Below are 22,696 nucleotides of genomic sequence, written 5' to 3' on the forward strand. Positions count from 1 at the left end.
AGGGTTGGCAGTGGTGGCTTCCCCATTTCCTAAACACCCAGCACATTAGAAGCCCTGCAGCTTACTTGTGTGCAAGTGAGGGGATTTACCTATTAGCTTATCTAGTTTGAAGTAAATTAGACACCGCAGATAACAGAAGTCCAAGTGAACGATGGGAAGAAGGCAGGCTGACCCTTCTCCTATCCCTGGTGTGAACTCTTCTTCAGCCACATTAAAACGTGAAACAACAATGATCTGATCTCACGTGACAAAAAGCCAGCCAAAAAATTCTGAAATTACCAAAAGGACTGTTGAAATATGTTTTCACATTCACTATTGTTCATGATAAACCTTCCCCTGGGCATTTCTTGTCCTTTGGGATACTAGCTAATGATAGTCACTCACGTATATAATTTATAAATAAATAATTACACATTTATTGGGGGTTTAGGCTTATACACATATTTTTAATTGGTGGAGATGCTTGATTAAACGTTCGTACATGGAAGATAGATGAAACTCCACTCTCCATCTCTGAGCAGGAGTGGCTGCTGATCAGACTAGGGTTGAGTATTTGTTAATTTGCTACGCCAGGCTGATTCCTGTTGGCAGGGGAATTGGCCAGTTTAAAAAGAGGATTATTTAGTCAATGAGAGAAATGACACACACCAAAGACAGTCTCAAGAGCTGCTTCATTTCCCGCAGGTGTTCCTCTTGGAGGCCACGTGCACTTTTGATATGGCGTAAATGAGCTTCTGTTCACTGTAACCAGAAGAACCAGCCTGTCTCTTCCTAGGATTGTGGGTTTCTCACGAACAGGAACCCTGTTGTCTTTGTACTCCTTGTTTTCATTTAATAGTGTCCTACATGTCATAGGCACTTAATAAATGTTTGTTTAAATAAAAATTAAAAGTATCCAAAGTTGGAAAACTATATATTTAAGAGCAGTCAGCCTGACCTTTACATTTTGGAGTCAGGGAATAATTTTATAAATCTCAAAATTATTTTTATTGATTATATTTTTAATTTTACCTGAGCATAATCTTCCACAATTCTTACTTCTTCTGCCATAATTTCTTCATCCTGTTTAACAAGCACCTGAACTTTCTCAACCACTTGTGAAACTTTCTGTAGTTTTTCTACTAGGATTTCTTTTTCCTAATGAACCAAAGAATTCTTCTTAGCACGAAATTTAAGGGATATGATATCTCTTTTTATTAAAGAGAAATTCAAATAGCTTATTTCTTATTACAAAATTTATCAAAATCAAGTTGAAATATATATTTTTAATAGACTAATAAGGATGACTACATTAAATATCACTTCACACAATACACATAAAGAATGATAAGTATGAGTTTTGGAATACTCGGCAGACAGCAAGTTACCACAGCACATTTCAGATGGATTTAACTAATAACTATGGAATTTTTCTATGTGAGCTTTTACAATTAGCTATATACCTATTATCACATTTAATTATAAGATATAATGATGTTTCTAAATTGCTATTATTGTTGTTATTACTTTCCTCATTTTACCAATAAGAAAACTGAGACTAAGAGAGGTTACACAGCTGCATGGTAACAAAGCGGGGATTCTAATCCATATTTGTCAAGAATCAGAGCCTTTGCTTTCAAACACTGTTCTATATTAAACTATAAAATCTTTAAAAGAGATTTCAAAGCAAACACACCTTTGTTATTTGTTCTATTTGAGGGCCAAGAATCAAGAGCTCCTCCTGCATATCTGTAACTAGAGTAGTTGCTTCCAGGATCTTGGATAGACCCATAGAAAAACGATTCCTGAAGGCAAAAAAGTATTAAGAAGGTAGAAGATATGACAAAATATTAGCAAAGCAGGACATACTGTGAACATTAGTTGGAAGACAACATGGTGAAGATATCAATTCTCCCCAAATTGATATTTAGTTTTAATGCAGTTCCTATCGAAAATGCAGTACGACTTTTTTGTAGATATGGACAAGCTTACTGTAAAATTTATATGGAAAGGTAAATGAACTAAGATAATTAAAATAACTTTGAAAAAGAAGAATAGAGTGGGTAGAATCACTCTACCTGATTGTACAGTGACAGTAATCAAGATTATGTGGTATTGGCAGAGGGACAGACATGTAGATCAATGGAACAGAACAGGGAACCCAGAAATTAACCCACACAAGTACAGTTAACTGATAACCCACACAAGTACAGTTAACTGATTTTTGACAAAGGTGCAAAAGCAACAGAGGAAGGAAAATTTTTTCCACAAATGGTGTTGGGGCAGTTGGTTATACAAAATGAACCCTGACCTACATCTCACGCCTTAGGCAAAAAATAACTCAAAATGGACCACAGAATTAAACGTAAAAGGTAAAACTATAATACTTTTAGGAGAAAACATAAGAGTAAGTCTTTGGGATCCAGGGCTTGGTGAAGAGTTCTTAGACATGACAAGGGAAGCACAATCCATAAAGGAAAAAAATGGATAAATTGGACTTCATAAAAATTAAAGCCACTTTCTCTCTGAAAGACCCTGTTAAGAGGTTGAAAAGAAAAGCCACCAACTAGAACAAAATATTTGTAATCCACATATCTGACAGGACTCATGTTTAGAATATATAAAGAACTCTCAAAACTCAACAATAAAAAAGTTGAACTCATTTAGAAAATGTGCAAAGGATACGAAGAGATAAAAAGGATATATGGATGGCAAATAAGCACATGAAAAGATGTTCAACATAATTAGCCATTAGAAAAGTGCAAATTAAGATCACAATGCTATATAATTATGCACTTATTAGAATAGTTAAGATAAAAAATAGTGACAATACCAAACACTTGCAAGGATGCAGAAAAGCTGGATCTTTCATACACTGGTGAGAATGTAAAATGGTACAGCTACTTTGAATAACAATTTGGTATTTTCTTAAAAAACTGAACATATACTTATGATTTGACCTAACAATCACACCCCTGGCATTCACCCTAGAGAAATGAAAATTTACATGTACACAAAAACCTGTACACAAATGTTTATAGCAGCTCCATTTATAATCACTCCAAATTGGAAACAGCCCAAATTCCTTCAATGGATGAACAGACAAACTATGGTACATCCATACCATGGAATACTATAGAGCAATAAAAAGGAAGAAACTGTTGATACATGCAACAGCTTGGATAAATTTCAAAGGCATTATGCTGAGTAGTAAAGCAATTGCACTTCCTCTATGTAAGGGTTAAAATTGTAGAGATGGAGAACAGATTAGTGGTGGCAAGATTTGAAATGGGAGGAGGAAAGGAGTGGGAGGAGGAAAGGAGTGGGAGGAGGAAAGGAGTGGGCGTGACTATGAAGGGGTAGCACGAGGGACATCTTTGAGGTGATGGAAAAGTTCTGTATCTTGATTGACATTGTGATTACACAAATCTATACATAGGATAAAATAGAGTAGAACTATATACACACATTGTACCAATGCCGATTTCCTGGTTTTCATATTGTACTATAGTTATGTAAAATGTAACCACTGGGAGAAATTGAGTAAAAGGTACACTGGATCTCTCTGTACTATTTTTGTAACTTCCTGTGAATCTAACTATTCCAAAATAAAAAGATTTATTTTTTAAAAAGCTATAAGATAAAGTTGAAAAATTTCCATTTACCTATTTGCTAGAATAAAAAATTTAAAATATACAGTTTCTATGGAATAAAATAAAGTAAATATTTTAAAATCAGAAGACTACTGATATTAGTCAACAAAATTTTAGTCCTAACTCTACCAAGAGAGGTAACAAGCATTATGGAGCATTTTTTGAAAAATGGAGGGGCCACCCCCATGGCCTGGTGGTTGAGTTTGGCATGTTCTGCTTCAGCAGATCACAGGTTCAGATCCCAGGTGTGGCCTACCCTATTCATCAGCCATGCTGTGGTGGCGACCCACATACAAAATAGAGAAAGACCGGCATAGATGTTAGCTCAGGGCTAATCTTCCTCAAGCAAAAAAAGAGGAAGATTGGCAATGGATGTTAGCTTAGGGCGAATCTTCCTTAGGAAAACAAAAAAGGGAAGATATGGTCTCTACTTCTTGGGCTTTCATAATCTAAAAGAACATTCTCACCCATGCCTTTTAAATCGTCAATTACATAGATACTCTCAGTATTTGATTTTTTGATCTAACTAGGACAGGTCCTCAAAAACTTCTCATCTGGATTACTATAATAGCTTTTATTCTTGTATCTCTCCAATTTGTACCCCATTCTAATACTTGAGTAAACTTCCTAAAATACAAGTCTATTTATATTACTCACCTATTTAAACAGTTATTATTTGTTGCATATAGGTTAGACACTGTGCTTAGCATTTAATCTGTAAATATATCATCCCCAAGAAGGGGGTGCAATTAAAACTAAAATGGACTTGTAAAGGAAAAACTGAAAAAGATAACTGGACAAGTGAAGCTCAGCTCCCAGTGGAGCACACACTCAACACAGGCTATTTGGGCTTTAAAGGTGATAATTCCTCAGAAGGGTATCTCCCATTTAAACAACATTTAATTATAAGTTTTGGGGTGGGGAGAGGTGTGGATTGGCTGTAAGAGACCCAAATCACATAATTAACCCTTCCCACTTTTTTTTCTCCCATGTCTACCTGTGGGAAACTGGGCTACTGGAATTTGTGAGCAGCAAAGAAGGGCTGGGGAGTGGGGACCTATAGCCCAGTGCTTCTTTTACCACCTAGCTATACTTGACAGATATGAGCAGTTATGAACACTGATGATAACGCTCATGCATATAGTCACAACTCTTAAGGTGGTCCTGGTATGACCCACACATCAGGGGCTGGGAGATGTTCTAGGATAGTATAATGTATACAAGGAAGAAACTACCTAGGAATGTGTGTGGGTATATGGTGTGGGTAAGACATGGGGAACACTGGAAAAAGGGTGAAGTGATTGTGACAGGCACTGATCACACTAATCACATGGCTGTGAATGCAAAGCAGCAATCCTGGGTGGTGGGAAGGGGACACTTTAGAAACCCGGGGGTGGGAGGTGGGAGGAGAATCCACTAATCTCTCCTGACTCTTGCCTACAGGGCATCTGGCCACTTTACCCAGACTGCTGCCACCACCCTCAATTTAACCACTCACCAACAAAAATCTTAACCTAAGGACTCTCAGAAACCTTCCAGTGCTGCTAACTCCAGGAGTGATCAGCCTTTACTTAAAACAACAGAATGGGATTAACTCCCTGAACTAATATGATTCCTTTTAGACTTACTGTATTCACAGATTACACCAACTGATATAAATTTAACTGATGTGGAATCTGCCATGTCCCACCTGACCTGTTAACAAAAATTTAATAAAATTAGACCCTGACCCTACATTAGCAAAATGCTGCTGTTGGGGTTGCTACTACTATTTATGTAAATGTCAGGCCTATACTTGTCAGCCACACACAAAGTAGTCTAAACTTTCTAGCATGAGTGGTGAAGAAGAATTTCATTGCCTTGGGCTTCCTGCTAGCCATTTGAGGCAGAGTATGTTTGACTGCCAACGCCTCTTGATGCACCTGTATTAATAACGTTTTTAACTGGCTTGGCTCCAGATAGGGAGCCTGGCTGTGGTCTATCCTCCAAGGGAAGTCATAGTATGGCTACTCTCATCCAATGTTGCCTAAGGTAAATAGAAAGGATTTGATCCAAGCCCCTATTAGTACAATTAATTAGGGTATTGGATAGGTTGGCCTATTATTTCTAGCTGGAGACTTGGCAGGTCTGAGGATGGAGTTGTAGAGAATGGCTCTCCCATGGCACCCTGGCAACATTTCATGTCTCCACATAGATCATGTAGGCAAAGTTCACTACAACTGATTTTAGTCCTGGCAAAACACCTTGTGATCCTCCTAGAACATGAGAGCGTGGGATGCTTCTGAGCAGACGCCACAAGGCCACTTGTCATTCACTTCCCTATCTTCCTGGGAGACTCATGAGACTGTCTCCTGGGTTTTGATTAGGTATGAGACTTTCTGCCTCCTGGTTTCTCCCCTGTCTTCCTAGGTGCAGCTGGAGGCTGTAAAACTGCTTAGCTGCAGCATGACATGAGCTCCTCAGCAACACGGTGTCCCACCATCTGTGTTGCAGTCATCCGGCTCCTTTTATTTGGGTGTAGTCTCATGGGATCAGGGGCATGGGGAGTAGTGTACCTGTGGCCACTCCTGCTTTCATTGCTGTGTAATTCACAGACTGCCTGACTCTAACCATCACTGCCTTTTCAGTGGCTGAGTCTGTTGGCCTTGCAGGGACAGAGGCAGCCTTTGAATGCCCACAGGGGAGACAGCCAACTTACCTCTTTTAAGGTAGTCTGCAGCTTTTACCTTTTTCCTCCACTGAAAAGGCAGATCTGGGCTCACTCTTTTGCATTTGTGTCTCTTTTTACAAACAGAAGAACCGACGTAAAATATATGTTTCTGATTTGGTCTCAAAGCCTTACCTCTGTGTTTGCATTTCCTTCTCTCGTGACCTTAAAATGTGAGCAAATGTATCCATGAATCGCAAGAAGCTACTGGGAGTGATATAAAAATGCCTTCTGGTGTTTCCAAAGTATTTTATGCTCAAGTCTTTTACACTTTTGTGGATTTGCACACATGTTGGGGCAAGTTTTTCTTTTAAGTTCTGAAAAATAATAATTTTTAAGAATTAAGAGAAAGCAATCCAAATATAGATCAAAAAAAGAGAAAACTGAACATTGTGAATAACTTGAAATAGTTTATCATTTCTGAGATGTGGAGATAGAAAAAGGCCCTGGATGGATGAGACCAAGAATATATGAGTCTTAATGGTTGGGATGGTATTAGGGTGGAAAGGCAACAATATGGACAATGACTAATATCATGCCAGACTCATTCTACTAGGCTTTATCCTTATTTCTGTTACAGACATCCAAGGATTTAGGGCACCGTTGTCAGTGGCCAAGGTTTATGGTGCTTCCTTTGTCTCTCATCTTCCTTTCTTAAAGTAGGCTATCAATAGCAAGACCCTCAACTTCCCTGAGTAAAACAAAGCTGCAAAAATGTAAGAACTCAAAGGATATATAGATACACAGGTGGGCAAAACTGGAGTAGAAAGAGTATCCCCTTTGCTTAGATTTGGAGAGAATTCTGACTTAGACATAACCCAGTCCTGGTTACCCCTCTCCAGTCCACCAAGCCTAGCCAATCACCCGGTTACTTTTAACCTAGCTGCATTTTCTTCCTGGTTCCACTCTGTCTCTACTGTTTTTGGCCATTGCTTTCCTCGAACACGTGGACAAGTAAGATCACAAGGCTCCTTCTAGGTCCCACATTAAGTTTCAGGCCTCTATGCATTTACAACTTCTTTTGTCAGCACCCCACAGGATCTTCAGTTGAATCAGTCTAGGAAAGATTCTTACTTACTTGTGACTCATAAATTCTAAACTAATTTTGTATGTGACTTGTGCTCTCATTTCTCTGTAGTTTTGCTGTTGCAGCCAAGCCAGAGAAATTTACAAAAAATACGCAGAAGGTTGCAGCATCCTTACCATAGGCTCTGGTATGCAAAATGGAGGTTGTTTTCCTTCATGGAAATCTGCTGTTCACCATGGGATCAGAATAGTGAAGAGACCCAGGCACTGAGGAATTTGGGCATCTTTGAAATAGGGTTAATCAGGGGTAAAAAAGATGGGGAATTGATAAAAGAGTCAAAACAAACACTTGACTTATTTCATAATTTTGCCTAGAGCTGCCTATTTTTGCCCACCTAGGGTTCGTTGCTATTCAGAGACAGGATACTGTCAGATTCTGTTAATAAATTGAAACCTTCCCTTTTATTAGTTTCTTAAAGAGGTTATATTTACCTCTCTGTTTTCTAAATCCACCTTTTCTTTTAAGAAAGAGTTGGCTACAATAAAGAGAGCTTCTTCTGGCCAATTCTCATACCAGTCGATTGTGCAGGCACTAATCATAGAAGGATATACTCTACAATTTTGGCGGAGGTTAGGTCCTGCAGGACTCATGGTCATAAAAATATGAAGATTTTTATATATTCTCTGAAAATTAATGAAAATACAAGTTGTTAAAAGGTAATCCACTGCTTTGAAAAAATATTATATTGAAAATTATATTTAAAACTTGTTTCAGTTCTTTCCTTAATGGGTGGAATAGAGGCTCATCAACTGGACATTGAGTGCCCGCCATAAGCAGAGCCCTTCCAAGGGAAACTACCAGTCCCACAGTGCTCTTCTGAGCAAAGCAGCCAGGTTCTGTTCTATGTGCCCCCACTGTCTTGGCTTCAGCTGAATGGACTGTGAAGGGGAGGCAGTGAACTCCAGAACATCTCTTGTTTAAAACAACTCTTTTGAGGGGGTCTGGTGCTAGAGTTCTGTTCAGTAGGGGACCTCATATCAGATGGTGATGGGTCTGACAATTTAACTGTTTCCTCTGGGGTGGTGTGCATTTAAGACCCACAGAAGCTCAAAGTGAGAAACAGTCAGATGAATTAAAGCTTTCTGAAAGACACAGAGAGAAACAAAGATCAATGTTATGGCTAGAGCATCAGGGAGATATTAATAAACTCTTACAGTTGAAGCATTACAGCTAAGCAACATTAGATCCTGTACAATTTTGCAGGTCCTAGGCAAAGTGCTAGTTTCTATGAAGTGTGCCTGCATCCTTTCCTCCCATAACACCTGGCTGTGCTGCTGCTGTTCTGGCTTCATGGAAGGACTGGGCATGGGGCACAGATTGCTTCCCTATCTCCATGTGACATTTTACAATAAAACCACATTACTGAAAGCAGCTAATGTTCCTTTTAACTCAAAAAGTTCCATTTGTACAAAGTGATAATATCTTTGAGTATCAAGTAACCTATTTTGCCAAGTAAGTGTGGTAAAGCTGAAAGAAGACGAAAGTGTAAGATTTCCCCTGCTTTTTGTCTTTAAAAAAATTTCCAAGAGCAAATTAAACTGCTCAGTGCAAAATTCATAAGATACAGAAATGTTTAAATTAAAAATGAAATCAACTTTCTTTGCTTTACCCATCACCAAATTCCTACTTGAAGATATCCAATGTTAACAGTTGAAAGTGTGCCTTCACTATTTATTATTATTGTCAAACATTTTTGGGAGTATGGTGTATATACATATACATATATGTATATATACATATATATATTCCTGGTGTTCCTGGTTTATTTTTTATTTCTAGAGTGCACTGTTCTCCACATTCCAAATAAGAATTTCATTGTTCTTCCTTACCACTCACAATCTATTGGTTAAACCAACAACAAGGCACTAGAGTGCCACAAGTTATCAGGATAACTTCTATCCTTCTTTCTACCATGGCATTTTAAAATATAACTCAATCCAAGTATCCTTTCATATGATATTGTTCTCTCTCAATTGTGGATTCCATTTCTGGAATCTTTTACATCTTCTTCTTGTGCCAGATCACTAAGTATCTCTTGAGGAATGGAGCTTGGCCCAGTTCAATTTTCAAATAACTCCATGATAAGCAGAAAGTGGCACCAGAAATAAGCTGACCTGTGGTACTTTCCCAGCGAACATTTTGGTTTGGGGAATCATTTCTATCTGTTCACTAAGCCGTTGGTCAGTCATCATGCCTTAAAGACCCAGAAAGTCTAGTTCACTGGTCTAGTCTATATGTCTCACCAAACTGGTCCTTTCATAGCTACTCAACTGCTGAGTTCATTCTGAATATCACCTGCTCTATCTGGCTGATTTCTTTCTGTACCCACACTTCCTGGCCAATTCTAGGGCTATTCAAAGGGATGAAAGAAATCTTGTTTCTTGCCTTTCCAGACTCGTTATCAACATGACTGAAATGAAAACCACATTGGCCAGGAAGGGATCTCAGTGCAAGAAATAATATTGGGATCTTATTTCTCTCGTCTTTGCCTCTAGCTGCTATTGTTTTTTTAAGCCCTTGATAGCCAGTCAGGCCCCTATCTTTTTCAATCTTTGGCCTGCCTAAGAGAATGGTGTGTCTGTGCATAGGGATGACAGCCATTATTGAAGCTTGACAAACTCATTTAAAGAACTAAAGAAATTATCCAATTTGAAAATCATATACAGAATTATAAACATAGTCTACTTTTAATTTAACATGACAATTTTATAGAGCCAATTCACAAATAAGTACCTTTTGGAAGAATGAAAGTAAAGATTGCCTATTATCAATATAACCAGACTGTTCAGCCAGAGATCTAATCCTTAGTGCAATAGAATCCAGTTCCTCATTTTCAAACAAGTCAGGCATTTTTCCCAAATTGAGGATGCCGTTCAAATCTTCTAAAAACGACTCCTTCAGTGAAACATATATTTAATTAGGAATGAGTAAATTATTTATATATTCTATCCTAAACACATAAAATTGAGAAAGCAATAGTGTTTAAGGAGCATTAAGGTTAATTTTTTTAAATACTAAACTTCTCTCAATTCAAATCCATTAAAGATATTTTTTTTCTGACTTAAAATAAGCTTTATTGATCTGTTCATTCAATGAAATATTAGAGAACATATATTTGGTACTGACAGTATGCCAAACACCTGTGTCATGCACTGGGGCAAGAGGTATGGAGGGGTGGACACAGTGATGAGTTGAGCGGGGTCTCTGCTTCAAGGACTTTATAGAAGACTTCAGTCCATCTACTTTTGTGTTTGAATACTACACAAACTAGGAATAACATGGGTGAAAAATTATTTTAATTTAACCAAGTTCATCTCTATCGAAGGTTCCGAATCAAATGGGAAAGGTAACAGAGGAGAAAGAAGAGTGAAAGAAACTCTACCAGAGGAGTTATTATAAAAAAGCATGAACATTTTGGTTTTGAGAATAAATCCAAGCTTTCTTTAAAAAAAAAGAAAGAAGCATTATTAACATTATGTGCGCCTCAGGATACTCCTCAGATGCTCACAGGTTTCTGGTATTTCAGCCCAGGTGGCGAAGGGCAGGGAGCTAGTGGGCAGTCTCCAGTAGAGGCCAACAGAGGTGACATGGGGCTAACTGCTTTCCTGTCACCCAGACATGATGGAGAACCACCAAACACACTTAATAAACACACTGACTGTTACTCACTTGTCGAGAGTTCAGCTAAGGTACTCCACAGCATTGCTCCCTCAGCATCCATTTTGTTTGGCCAAGCGACCTGTGGGGGTCCTTAAACCGACACCAGCCCCTCACGCAAGCGCATGCCCCAGATAACAGCCCACAGAGTCACAGCCAATCTAAGTTGCTGGTATGACTTCCCCAACAGCCCTTGTGATCACAGTCTCCCTGCCTCCCAGGGCCTGTATGCTTTATGTGTCCTTTAGATGAGACCCCGTGGGGCTTACCCAAACCCCGCTCTTAGGGTTTGAATTCACCAACCCAGCTCTAGCCTGGGAAACCCAAAGCACTCCAGCCACGTGCCCTAATAAAGGCATGTGCCCCAGGTCCTGCCTTTCTCTGTGTGTACCCTGCCTTGACTGTCCTCATGTGGCCCCTGGAAGCGTGCTGTGTACTTCCTCCAGGGGGACCTATGAGTAATAAACTTCTCTATTTCAAATTCACTTGTAGTCTTTTGTGGAAACATATTTCACCATCTGGGACCCTGTGCTCCACTTAACAAATGTTAATTTAACAAAATCATAACACTATTTTTTTGATTCACATGGAAAGCAATAATGTAGCCAGAAGAAACCTGGAAAGTGTGGAAGGGAGTCCAATGAGCTTGAAGTCCTTAACAACATGGGAATAGAGGAGCCATGTTCATATCAGCTCTGACTTGACAGTCTTTTCTAAAAAATGATTTATTAAATTAGAGCACTAGGCTCCTGGCATGGGAGAAACTACATATTCTGAAGTCCAGAAAGAAAGCATCTGGTAGAAACCTCAACCAGATCAATAGAGCACGATATTTAAATTTTGGCAGGGGAGAATATATAGCAGAAAAACTGGATATTATGGAGTCCTGCAGACATGACATGGCACTTGGATTTACTCTTAAAATATGACATGAAAGAAAAACACAACTCTAGAGAGAGGGGTCCAGTTTTAGGAGAAAAAACAAGATGAGAGTCTGAAACAATACTAATAACTATACATTTCTGAATCATAGATAACAAACAATGTTCCCTTGACACTTTGCCACAAAGAAGTAAATCCCATCTGAAATAGTACTCCTAATTATGTTTTGGCTGTAGAAGTGTATAACTTATGCAAAACAATAGATTTTTTAAAAGGTGGGTGATTAATATTTTTTGTTTGTATATAAATGAAGTATATCCTGTAAGGAAAGTCATAAACTACATGGGAAATTCGAGGGATAGAGGAGAGAACCAGAAGCCTCAGCGCTGTGAGAGCACACTGGATTACATGGTCAGAGAGGGGATACAGATGGTAGCGTTTTTTTAAAAACACAGATTACAAAACTAGTTCAGATAGAAGATGGATGACTTCAGTTACATAGATAAATTGCTTTCAATTTGTCAATTAAAATGAAAATTATAAAGATATAGAGAATGCTTTTGTTGTAATGCTTGTGCAAAATTATCTACAGCATGATTACAAACATATAAACTCTATGGGTTATGACTGGATAAGGACAGAGAATAATGAAAAGAATTGATAGGATAGGTTAATAGGACTATAGATAAATATTTTCTTTTCAAATGTTAAATTTTGGGGGGCTACTTAAATATCAAACATTAGCAAATAATAAAGACAAAAAGCACTTACCTGATCTGGGTTTAAATTCATAACTATCAAAACAGTGGGGATCCCTTCTAATCCTGCTTGAATAAACACCTTTTTAAAGTCTTCTTTGAATTCTGTGTAGGCATAATTGTGAGACGTAGGCACTCGGTATAGTCTGTTTTCTGTCAAGTAACAGGCCAAGGTTGTACAAGTTTCTTTTCCACATCCATCTGTTCCAATCTTTGGAAGAAAAAAATCCAACAGGTAATTCCTATATATGTTCTGGAAATCTATCAATATATAGTTTTTTATTTATATGTGCTAGAAATTTACAGCAAAAATATCTTAGACTATTTTTATAATCTTTTTGTAAGATATATTAAACATAATTAAAGTATTTTATCAAAGCGTTATAAGGCACTCATACACATTCAAAATTTTCATCTTTTCTCTTTACATCCTCTTGAAATATATAAGTTCACTGGAAAGATAACATAATCTGGCAGAACAGCAAAGGTAGGCTTATAAATCATCATTACGCCACTGTCAATATTTCATTCTTCATTTATAAGAATTTAGATAGGTCTTTTCCTATTTATTTTGAGCAATAAACACTTAATAAGAGCTCTTTGGTAGTGATGACAGAGCTTTACCTTTTTTAACAGCCTTATTGAGGTATACTTTGAAGACTATACCTGTTTTAAGTGTACAAGTCAATAATTTTTAGTAAATTTACTAAGTCATGCAACCATCACTACAATCCATTTTTAGAAGATTTCCAGCACCCAAGATGCCTCAAGCCCGTTTGCAGTTAATCCTCATTCCAACCTGCAGTCCCAGGCAACTATTAATATGCTTTCTGTCTCTATATATTTGCCTTTTTTGGACATTTCCTATAAAAGGAATTACACAATACCAAGTCTTTTGTGTATGACTTTCCACTTACCATGATGGTGTTGAGGTGCTTTCACGTTGTGTGTATCATTCCCTTTATCGCTGAGCAGTATTCTATTGTATGGATATACCACATTTTGTTTATTCAACTCCTGATGGACATTTGGATTGTTTCCACCTCCTGGCTATTATACTAATGCTGCTATGAACATTTGCGTACAAGTCTTTGAGTGGCCATTTGTTTTACTTTCTTTTGTGTAGATACATAAGAATGGAATTGCTCAGTTATAGAGTAAATATATGTTAAACTTTATAAAGAATGGGCAAATTGTTTTCCAAAGTAGTTGTACTATTTTACATTCACATCAGTAATGTGTGAAAATTCCAGTTTATCTACATCCTTGTCAACACTTGTTATTGAGCACCTTTTTGATGACAGTCATTTAAGTGGGTGTGTAGTGGTATCGCAGTGTGGTTTTAATTTTCATTTCCCCAGTGATTAATGATGCTGAGTATCTTTTCATGGGTTTATTAGCCATTCATGTATCTTCTTTGGTGAAATATCTATCTAAATCTTTTGCCCATTTAAAAAAATAAACATTTTATTTTAGAAGAGTTTTTGATTTACAATAAAATTGCCAAGATAGTAAAAGACGATTTTTATATACCCCACATCCAGATTCCTCTATTTAGTATGATACATTTATTACCATTAATGAAACAATGTTGGTATGTTATTAAGTAAAGTCCATACTTCATTCAGATTTCCTTAGTTTTTATCTAATGTGCTTTTTCTGTTCCAGGATTCCATCCAAGATACCACATTACACTTAGTTGTCACTTTGGCTCCTCTTGACTGTGACAGTTTCAGATTCTCTTTGTTTTTGATGACCTTGACAGTTGCAAAGAGTACTGGTCAGGCAGTTTGTAAAATGTTCCTCAGTTGGGATTTTCTTAGTGACTAGGGTTATGTGTTTTTGGGAGAAAGGCCACAGTGATAAAGTGCTATTTTCATGATGCTGACCTTGCTCACCCAGAGGAGACAGTGTTCGTCAGTTTCTCTATTGTAAAGTTGCTCTTTTTATCCCCCTTTCCATACTGTACTTGGGAGAAAGTCGCTAATAGTAGCTCACAGTTAAGGAGTTATGCTCCAACTCCTTGAGGGCAAAGTATCTACATAACATTATTTGGAATTCTTCTTTATGGGAAATTTGTCTATTTTTCTCCATTTATTTATTTATTCAATAATTTATTAATATTTATGGACTCATGGATATTTACTATATACTTTGGGTTATAATCCCATACTACTTTATTTATTTGGTTGTTTCGGGTATGGCCATGGGGAGCTCTTTTAGTTGGCTCCTGTGTCCCTTTGACCTACTCTCATCATTTTGATTTTTTTTTTTTAACACTTCCTTTCTGGTGCTACAAGATAATCCATGTTCACACAGTAGGTTTTTTGTGCCAGCCTTATAATAAGCCATTTTTTCCAAGGAGCCCTGGTTCCTTTTATTGAAGAATGGTATTAGAAACCAAGATATGGGTGCTAGGTGTGCTCATTACTACTGGGGTATCACTGTTTCTAGGCCCTCTCAGCAGACACAGCAAGGAAATTTGTTTGCATGCTAACCCTGCATATACACATTTCTATAAATATTTCTATATGTAACCATCTATATTAAACTAAACATAAGTTCAACTGATGTCTTCAACTCTAATCTATTACTATACAGGTCATTCTAGCCTCTTCCCCTTGTTTATCTATAACATCCCACTCCAACAGTGAGAAAACTGGCTCTCATCATCTGCCATCCTTTACTTAATGATCCAGTTGCAGTACATATGTATAGCGGTATCAGAATGGTTGACCTGACTCCCATAGGAACTACTTTATTAACTAGAGTACAGTGCTTACGTACACTTTCTTTTGCCTTTAAGCTTAGAGACTCCACTCATTTCCAAAGTTCCTTAGGTGAGTGCCTTTTCCTCCCACTCTCTTCAGTGAGGTTGTGTCATACATTGGCAACACAATTTGATTTTTTTCACATTCTGTATTCCATCCTGGGATCCCTGGACCTCCTAAATGATTTTTAAAAATCTGCATACATTAAGGTTCACTCTTTGTGCTGTAAAGTTCTGTGGGTTTTGACAAATGTATAGTGCCACATATTCATCATACAGAACCATACAGAATAGTTTTGTCACCCTAAAAATCTTTTGTGTTTCACCTTCGTTTCTCCCTCCAAACGCTTGGCAACTACTAATCTTTTTACCATCTCCATAGTTTTGCCTTTTCCAGAATGTCATATAGTTGGAATCATACAGTATGTAGTCTTTCCAGGCTGTCTTTTTTCACTTAACAATATGCCTTAAAGACTTGTCTATGTCTTTTTATGACTTCATATCTCATTTCTTTTTATCTCTGCATAATATCCCAGTGTACCACAGTTTGTTTATCTATTCACATATTGAAGGACATTTTGGTTGCTTCCAGTTTTTGGCAATTATGAATAAAGTTGCTATAATCATTTATGTGCAGATTTTTGTGAGGACATAAGTTTTCAAATACGTTAGGTAAATATGTAAGAGCACAATTGCTAGGCTTAAGACTATGTTTAGCTTTTGTAAGAAGCTGCCAAACTGTCTTCCACCGTGACTGTGCTATTTTGCATTCCCACCAAAAATGAATGAGAGTTCCTGTTGCTCTGTATACCTGTAGCAATTCTCATTGTCAGTTTTTTGGATTTTGGTCACTTTAATTGGTGTGCAGTGGTATCTCATTGTTGTTTTCGCTAATGTCAAATTATATAGAGCATTGTTTCATATGCTTTTGTGAGGTGTCTATTTTTAATTGGGCGGTTTGTCCTTAGGATTTCCTATAAAAAGAATCATGTGAAATATGAATAAAGACAGTTTTACTTATTCTTTTTCCAACCTGGATGCCTTTTTTTCTTTTTCTTGATTAATTGCACTGGCTAGAACCTCCAGAATAGTGTTAAATAGATATTGTGAGAGAACGTTCTTACTTTGTTCCCATTCTTAGGGAAAAAACATGTAGGTTTTCACCATTAAGCATGAGGTTAACTACAAGTTTTTCATAGATTCCCTTTTTTAGGTTGATGAAGTTCTCTTCTACTCCTTTTTGCTGAGTTTTTTTAAAATCATAAACAGTGTTCAATTTTATCAAACACTTTTTCTGCATCTATCAAGATGATCATGCATTTTTTGCCTTTTACTCTATTAATATAGTGTATTATATTAATGGATTTTGGATGTTAAACCAAACATGTATTACTGGGATAAATCTCACTGGTTATGGTGTATAATGCCTATATGTTGTTGCATTTGATTTGCTAACATTGGGTTCAAAATTTTTATAACTATGTTCACAAGGGATATTGGTCTGTAGTTTTCTTTTATCATGATGTCTTTGTCTAGTTTCAGTATGAAGAGTGATACTGGCCGCACTGGGAAATATTCCCTCTTCTATTTTCTGGAAGAGTTTGTTAACGATTGCTTTAATTCATCATTGTTATCATTATAACATGTCTTTTCCCCCTCAGAATACTTTTTTTAACTGAGAGTATATTTTGTCTGATATTAGTATACCCACTCCAATTCTCTTATGGTAACTGTTTGCATGAATTATCTTTCTCCATCTTTTTATTTTCAACCACTTTGTGTCTTTGAATCTAAAATGTGACTCTTCTTGACAGCATATAGTTGGATTTTGTTCCTTTTAAAATCCAGTCCTACAATTTCTGCCTTTTTATTGGAACATTTAGAGCATTTATATTTAATGTGGTGATTGATTTATGTCTGCCATATTGCTTTTTTCTACTTGTCTCATTTCTTTTTTCTTTTTGTTTCTCCTTTACTATATTCTTTTGTGTTAAATCAATGTTTTCTAGAACTCTAGTTTAATTCCTTTGTTGTTTCTATTATGGATTTTTGAGTTATTTTTTTGATGGTTCCTTTAGGAATTACAGTGTAACTTTAATTTATCAATCTACTCCAGATTAATATTAACTTAATTCCAGTAAAATATAAAAAGTTTGCTCCGATACTGCTCCATTTCCTCCCTCCTTTTTTGCACTATTTATTACTATATATACTAAATCTTTATGTTATCAGGCTAACAATAGTTTTATTATTATTGTTTTATGCAACTGTCTTTTAAAGCAGTTAAGAGAAAAAAAGAAAAATATACTTATACTGTCTGTGGTAGGCAGAATAATATCCTTGACACTCCACCCCTAAATATGTCCATGTTGTGGGCCCTGGAACCTGTGAATATATTACCTTATATGGCAAAAGAGACATTACCAATGTGATTAAGGATCTTGAAATGGGGAGATTATTTTGGATTATCTGGTTGGATCCAATCTAATCATATAAGTCCTTAAAAAGCAGGGAATCTTTCCTGGCTGTGATCAGAGAGACAGAGAGGGAGAGAGAGAGAGATGTGTGATGACTGATGAAGAATTAGTGAGATGCCATGTTGCCGGATTTGAAGATGGAGAAAGGGGGTCATGAGCCAAGGGCTGGAGGCAGCCTCTAGAATCTGGAAAATGCATGGAAACAGATCCTCCCTTAGAGCCTCCAGAAAGGACGGCCCACACCTTCAGTTTTAGCCCAGTGACATCCATGTCATACTTTGGACATGCAAAAGGATAAAATAAATTTGTGTTGTTTAAGTTGCCATACTTGTGGTAAGTTGTTTCACAGGCAGTGGAAAATTAATACACTGTCTTTTTAAAACTTCAATTGCTTTTTATTAGAGAAACAGAGAGATTCACTGTAGAAAAAGTAGGAAAATAAAGAGACATTAAAAGGAAAAAATGTAAATAATATCTCCACCTAGAGATAGCATTATCTGTGATTTTTTCGAGCATACGAACAGAAGAATTTTAAACAAAAAAAGAAATCATTGTGTGCATAATGTTTTGCCACTTGCTTTTTTTTTGAGGAAGATTAGCCCTGAGCTAACATCTGCCGCCAATCCTCCTCTTTTTTCTGAGGAAGTTTGGCCCTGAGCTAACATCTGTGTCCATCTTCCTCTATTTTGTATGTGGGACACCTGCCACAGCATGGCTTGATGAATGGTGTGTAGGTCTGTGCCCAGGATCTGAACTGGCAAACCCTGGGCAGCCAAAGTGGAGTACGTGAACTTAACCGCTGTGCCACCAGGCAGGCCCTGCCACTTGCTTTTTCACTTAAGAATATGTCTATTGCTGCATAACAAATTACTTAGAGCAACAAATACCTATCTTCTCACACGGTCTGAGGGTCAGGAACCCCCAGGAATGGTGTAGCTGGTGGTTCTGGCTCAGGGTACCTCATGAGATTACAGTCACTACACCAGCCAGGGCTGCAGTCATCTGAAGGCTTGACTGGTATGGAAGGATCTGCTTTCAAGACGATGTACTCCAGTCAACATGGTTGTTGACTGGAAATCTCAGTTCCTCACCACATGGACTTTTTTCCAACATGGCAGCTGGCTTTCTCCAGAGTAAGTGATCCAGAAGACAGGAGGAGCAAGTCAGAAGCCACATTGTCTTTTTCTTTTTTTAGACAGCTTTTTGAGATTTACCATACAATTCACCCATGTAAAGTATACAATTCAATGTTTTATAGTATATTCATAGGGTTGTGCGAGCATCACCACTGTCTAGTTCCAGAACTTTTTCAGCACTCCAAACAGAAAGCAATCACTCCCCATTCCCTCCTCCTCCCACCCCCTGGCAATCACTAACCTACCTTCTGTCTTTATAAATTTACTCATTCTGCACATTTCATATAAACGGAATCATAAAATACGTGGCATTTGTGTCTGGCCTCTTTCACTTAGCATTAAGTTTTCAACGGTCATCCATGCTGTAGCATGTTGAATAATATTCCACTGTATGGATAACGTTTTGTTTATCCATTCATCAGTTGATGAATGTTGGGTTGTTTCCATTTTTAGCTAATATGAATAATTCTGGTATGAACATGTACAAGTTTTTGTGTGGACATTTGTTCTCTTGGGTATATACTTAGGAGAGGAATTTCTGGGTTATATGGTAACTCTATGTTTAACATTTTGAGAAACTGCCTGACTGTTTTCCAAAGAGGCTGCACCATTTTAGCATCAGCAGTGTATGAGGGTTCCAGTTTTTCCACATCCTTCCAACGCTTGTTAACTGTCTTTTTTATTATCGCCATCCTCGTGGGTGTGAAGCAGTAACTCACTGCATGTTTCTTTTTTATTTTTTTTTTAAAATTTTATTTTTTCCCTTTTTCTCCCCAAAGCCCCCCGGTACATAGTTGTATATTCTTCTTGGTGGGTCCTTCTAGTTGTGGCATGTGGGACGCCGCCCCAGCGTGGTCCGACGAGCAGTGCCATGTCCGCGCCCAGGATCCGAACCAACGGAACACTGGGCCGCCTGCAGCAGAGCGCGCGAACTTAACCACTCGGCCACGGGGCCAGCCCCTGCATGTTTCTTTTTATCCCACAAAGATCCAGGCTTGAACTCCCTCTATTCTTTTTTTTTTGAGTTAAACTATATGTATTTTTTAAAAAAGATGGATACCTGAGGTAACACCTGTTGCCAATCTTCTTTTTTTCCTTCTTCTTCTTCTCTCCAAAGCCCTTGGGTACATAGTTGTATATTCTAGTTGTGAGTGCTTCTAGTTATGTTATGTGGGCTGCCGCCTCAGCATGACCTGATGAACCATGCCATGTCCGCACCCAGGATCCGAACTGGTGAAACCCTGGGCCACCAAGGCAGAGTGCGCAAACATAACTACTCGGCCACGGGGCCAGCTCTACATGTATTTTTATTTTTTTGAGATGTACAACAGTGATTTGACATCTATTTACATTACAAAATGATCGTCCTGATAAGACTAGCAACCATCTGTCATTATACAAAGTTATGACAATATTGTTGACTATATTCCCTATGCTGTATATCACATCCCCATGGCTTATTTATTTATGACCGGAAGTTTGTACCTCTTATCCATTTCACCTATTTCACCTTTCCCCACAGCCCCAACACCTGTAGCAACCACCAATTTGTTTTCTGTATCTATGAGTCTGTTTCTGTTTTGTTTCATTTGTTTGTTTTTTTAGATTCCACATACAAGTGAAATCATCTTCTTTCTCTGGCTTATTTCACTTAGCATAATACCCTCTATGTCCATCCAAGTTGCTGCAAATGTGAGGATTTTGTTCTTTTTTTAGGCTTGAGTAATATTCCACCATATATATATATATATATATATATATATATACACCACATCTTCTTTATCCATTCATCACCAATGGACACTTAGATTGCTTTTATATCTTGTCTATTGTAAATAACGCTGCAAAGAACATAGGGGTGCACATATCTTTTTGAATTACTGTCTTGCTTTTCTTCAGATAAATACCCAGAAGTGGTATTGCTGGATTATATGGTAGTTCTATTTTTAATTTTTTGAGGAACTGTTATACTGTTTTCCATAGTGATTGCCCAATTTACATTCCCACCAACAGTGCACAAAGGTTCCATTTTCTCCACATTCTTACCAACACTTGGTATTTGTCATCTTTTTGATAATAGTCATTCTGACAAGTGTGAGGTGATGTCTCATGGTGGTTCTGGTTTGCACTTCCCTGATGATTAGTGATGCTGAACACCTTTTCATATACTTGTTGGCCATCCATGTGTCTTCTTTGGAAAAATGTCTATTCAGGTCCTCTGCCCATTTTTTAATCATATTATTATTTTTTTTAAATATTGAGTTGTAAGAGTTCTTTTATATACTTTAGGTATTAACATCTTATTGAATATATAATTTGCAAATATATTCTCCCATTCAATAGGTTGCCTTTTTGTTTTGTTGATAGTTTCCTTCATTGTGCAAAAGCTTTTTAGTTTGACATAGTCCCATTTATTGTCTTTGCCTGAGCAGACATATCTAAAAAATATTGCTAAGACCGATGTCAAAGAGTTTACTGCCTACGTCTTCTTCTAGGAGTTTTATGGTTTCAGATCTTACATTTAATTCTTTAATCCATTTTGAGGTTATTTTTTTATATGGTGTAAGAAAGTGGTCCGGTTTCATTCTTTTGCATGTATCTGTCCAGTTTTCCCAACACCATTTATTGAAGAGACTATCTTTTCCCCATTGTGTATTTTTGTCTCCTTTGTCATAGGTTAACTGACCATTTAGGCATAGGTTTATTTCTGGGCTCTCTATTCTGTTCCATTGATCTGTGTGTCTGTTTTCATGCCAGTACCATACTGTTTGGATTACATATAGCGTTGTAGCATAGTTTGAAATCAGGGAGCATGATACCTCTAGCTTTGTTCTTTTTTCTCAAGATTGCTTTCACTATTCAGGGTCTTTTGTGGTTCCATACAAATTTTAGGATTATTTGTTCTAGTTCTGTGAAAAATGCCATTGGTATTTTAATAGGGATTACATTAAATCTATAGATTGCTTTGGGTAGTATGGATTCTTTAACAATATTAATTATTCCAATCCATTAGCATGGTATGCCTTTCCATTTATTTGTGTCGTTTTTAATTTCTTTCATCAATGTCTTATAGTGTTCAGTGTATAGGTCTTTCACCTCCTTGGTTAAATTTATTCCTAGGTATTTCATTCTTTTTGCTGTAATTGTAAACGGGATTGTTTTCTTATTTTCTCTTTCTGATAGTTCATTGTTAGTGTGTAGAAATGAAATTGATTTTTTTTTTTAAAGATTGGCCCTGAGTTAACATCTGTTGCCAATCTCTTTTTGTTTTCTTCTTCTCCCCAAAGCCCCCCAGTACATAGTTGTATATTCTAGTTGTAGGTCCTTCTAGTTGTGCTATGTGGGATGCTACTTCAGCATGGCCTGGTGAGCAGTGTTAGGTGTGTGCCCAGGAGCCAAACCAGCAAAATCCCAGGCCACCAAACTTAACCACTGGGCCATGGGGCCAGCCCCTGATTTCTGTACATTTATTTTGTATCCTGCAACTTTACTGAATTCATTTATTAGCTTTAACAGTTTTTTGGTGGAATCTTTAGGGTTTTCTATATATAGCATGTCATCTGCAAATAGTGACAGTTTTACTTCTTCCT

The 22,696-nt window shown here is 37.3% G+C and overlaps 1 protein-coding gene across 1 annotated transcript in view; it reads right to left on the minus strand.

Annotated features, from left to right (window-relative positions):
* DNAH14 (dynein axonemal heavy chain 14) overlaps window positions 1-22,696 on the minus strand; it is a 417,001-nt gene that overhangs the window by 90,869 nt on the left and 303,436 nt on the right. Inside the window, exons 56-61 of the mRNA XM_023632738.2 lie at window positions 12,737-12,934; window positions 10,160-10,321; window positions 7,858-8,049; window positions 6,475-6,656; window positions 1,676-1,784; window positions 1,012-1,137 (exon numbers count right to left, since the gene is read on the minus strand). Coding sequence (XP_023488506.2) covers window positions 1,012-1,137; window positions 1,676-1,784; window positions 6,475-6,656; window positions 7,858-8,049; window positions 10,160-10,321; window positions 12,737-12,934 — 969 coding nt within the window. The remainder of the gene's footprint in view (window positions 1-1,011; window positions 1,138-1,675; window positions 1,785-6,474; window positions 6,657-7,857; window positions 8,050-10,159; window positions 10,322-12,736; window positions 12,935-22,696) is intronic.

This window comes from Equus caballus, chromosome 30 (genome assembly GCF_041296265.1).
Source record: "Equus caballus isolate H_3958 breed thoroughbred chromosome 30, TB-T2T, whole genome shotgun sequence".
NCBI classification, from domain to species: Eukaryota; Metazoa; Chordata; class Mammalia; order Perissodactyla; family Equidae; genus Equus; species Equus caballus.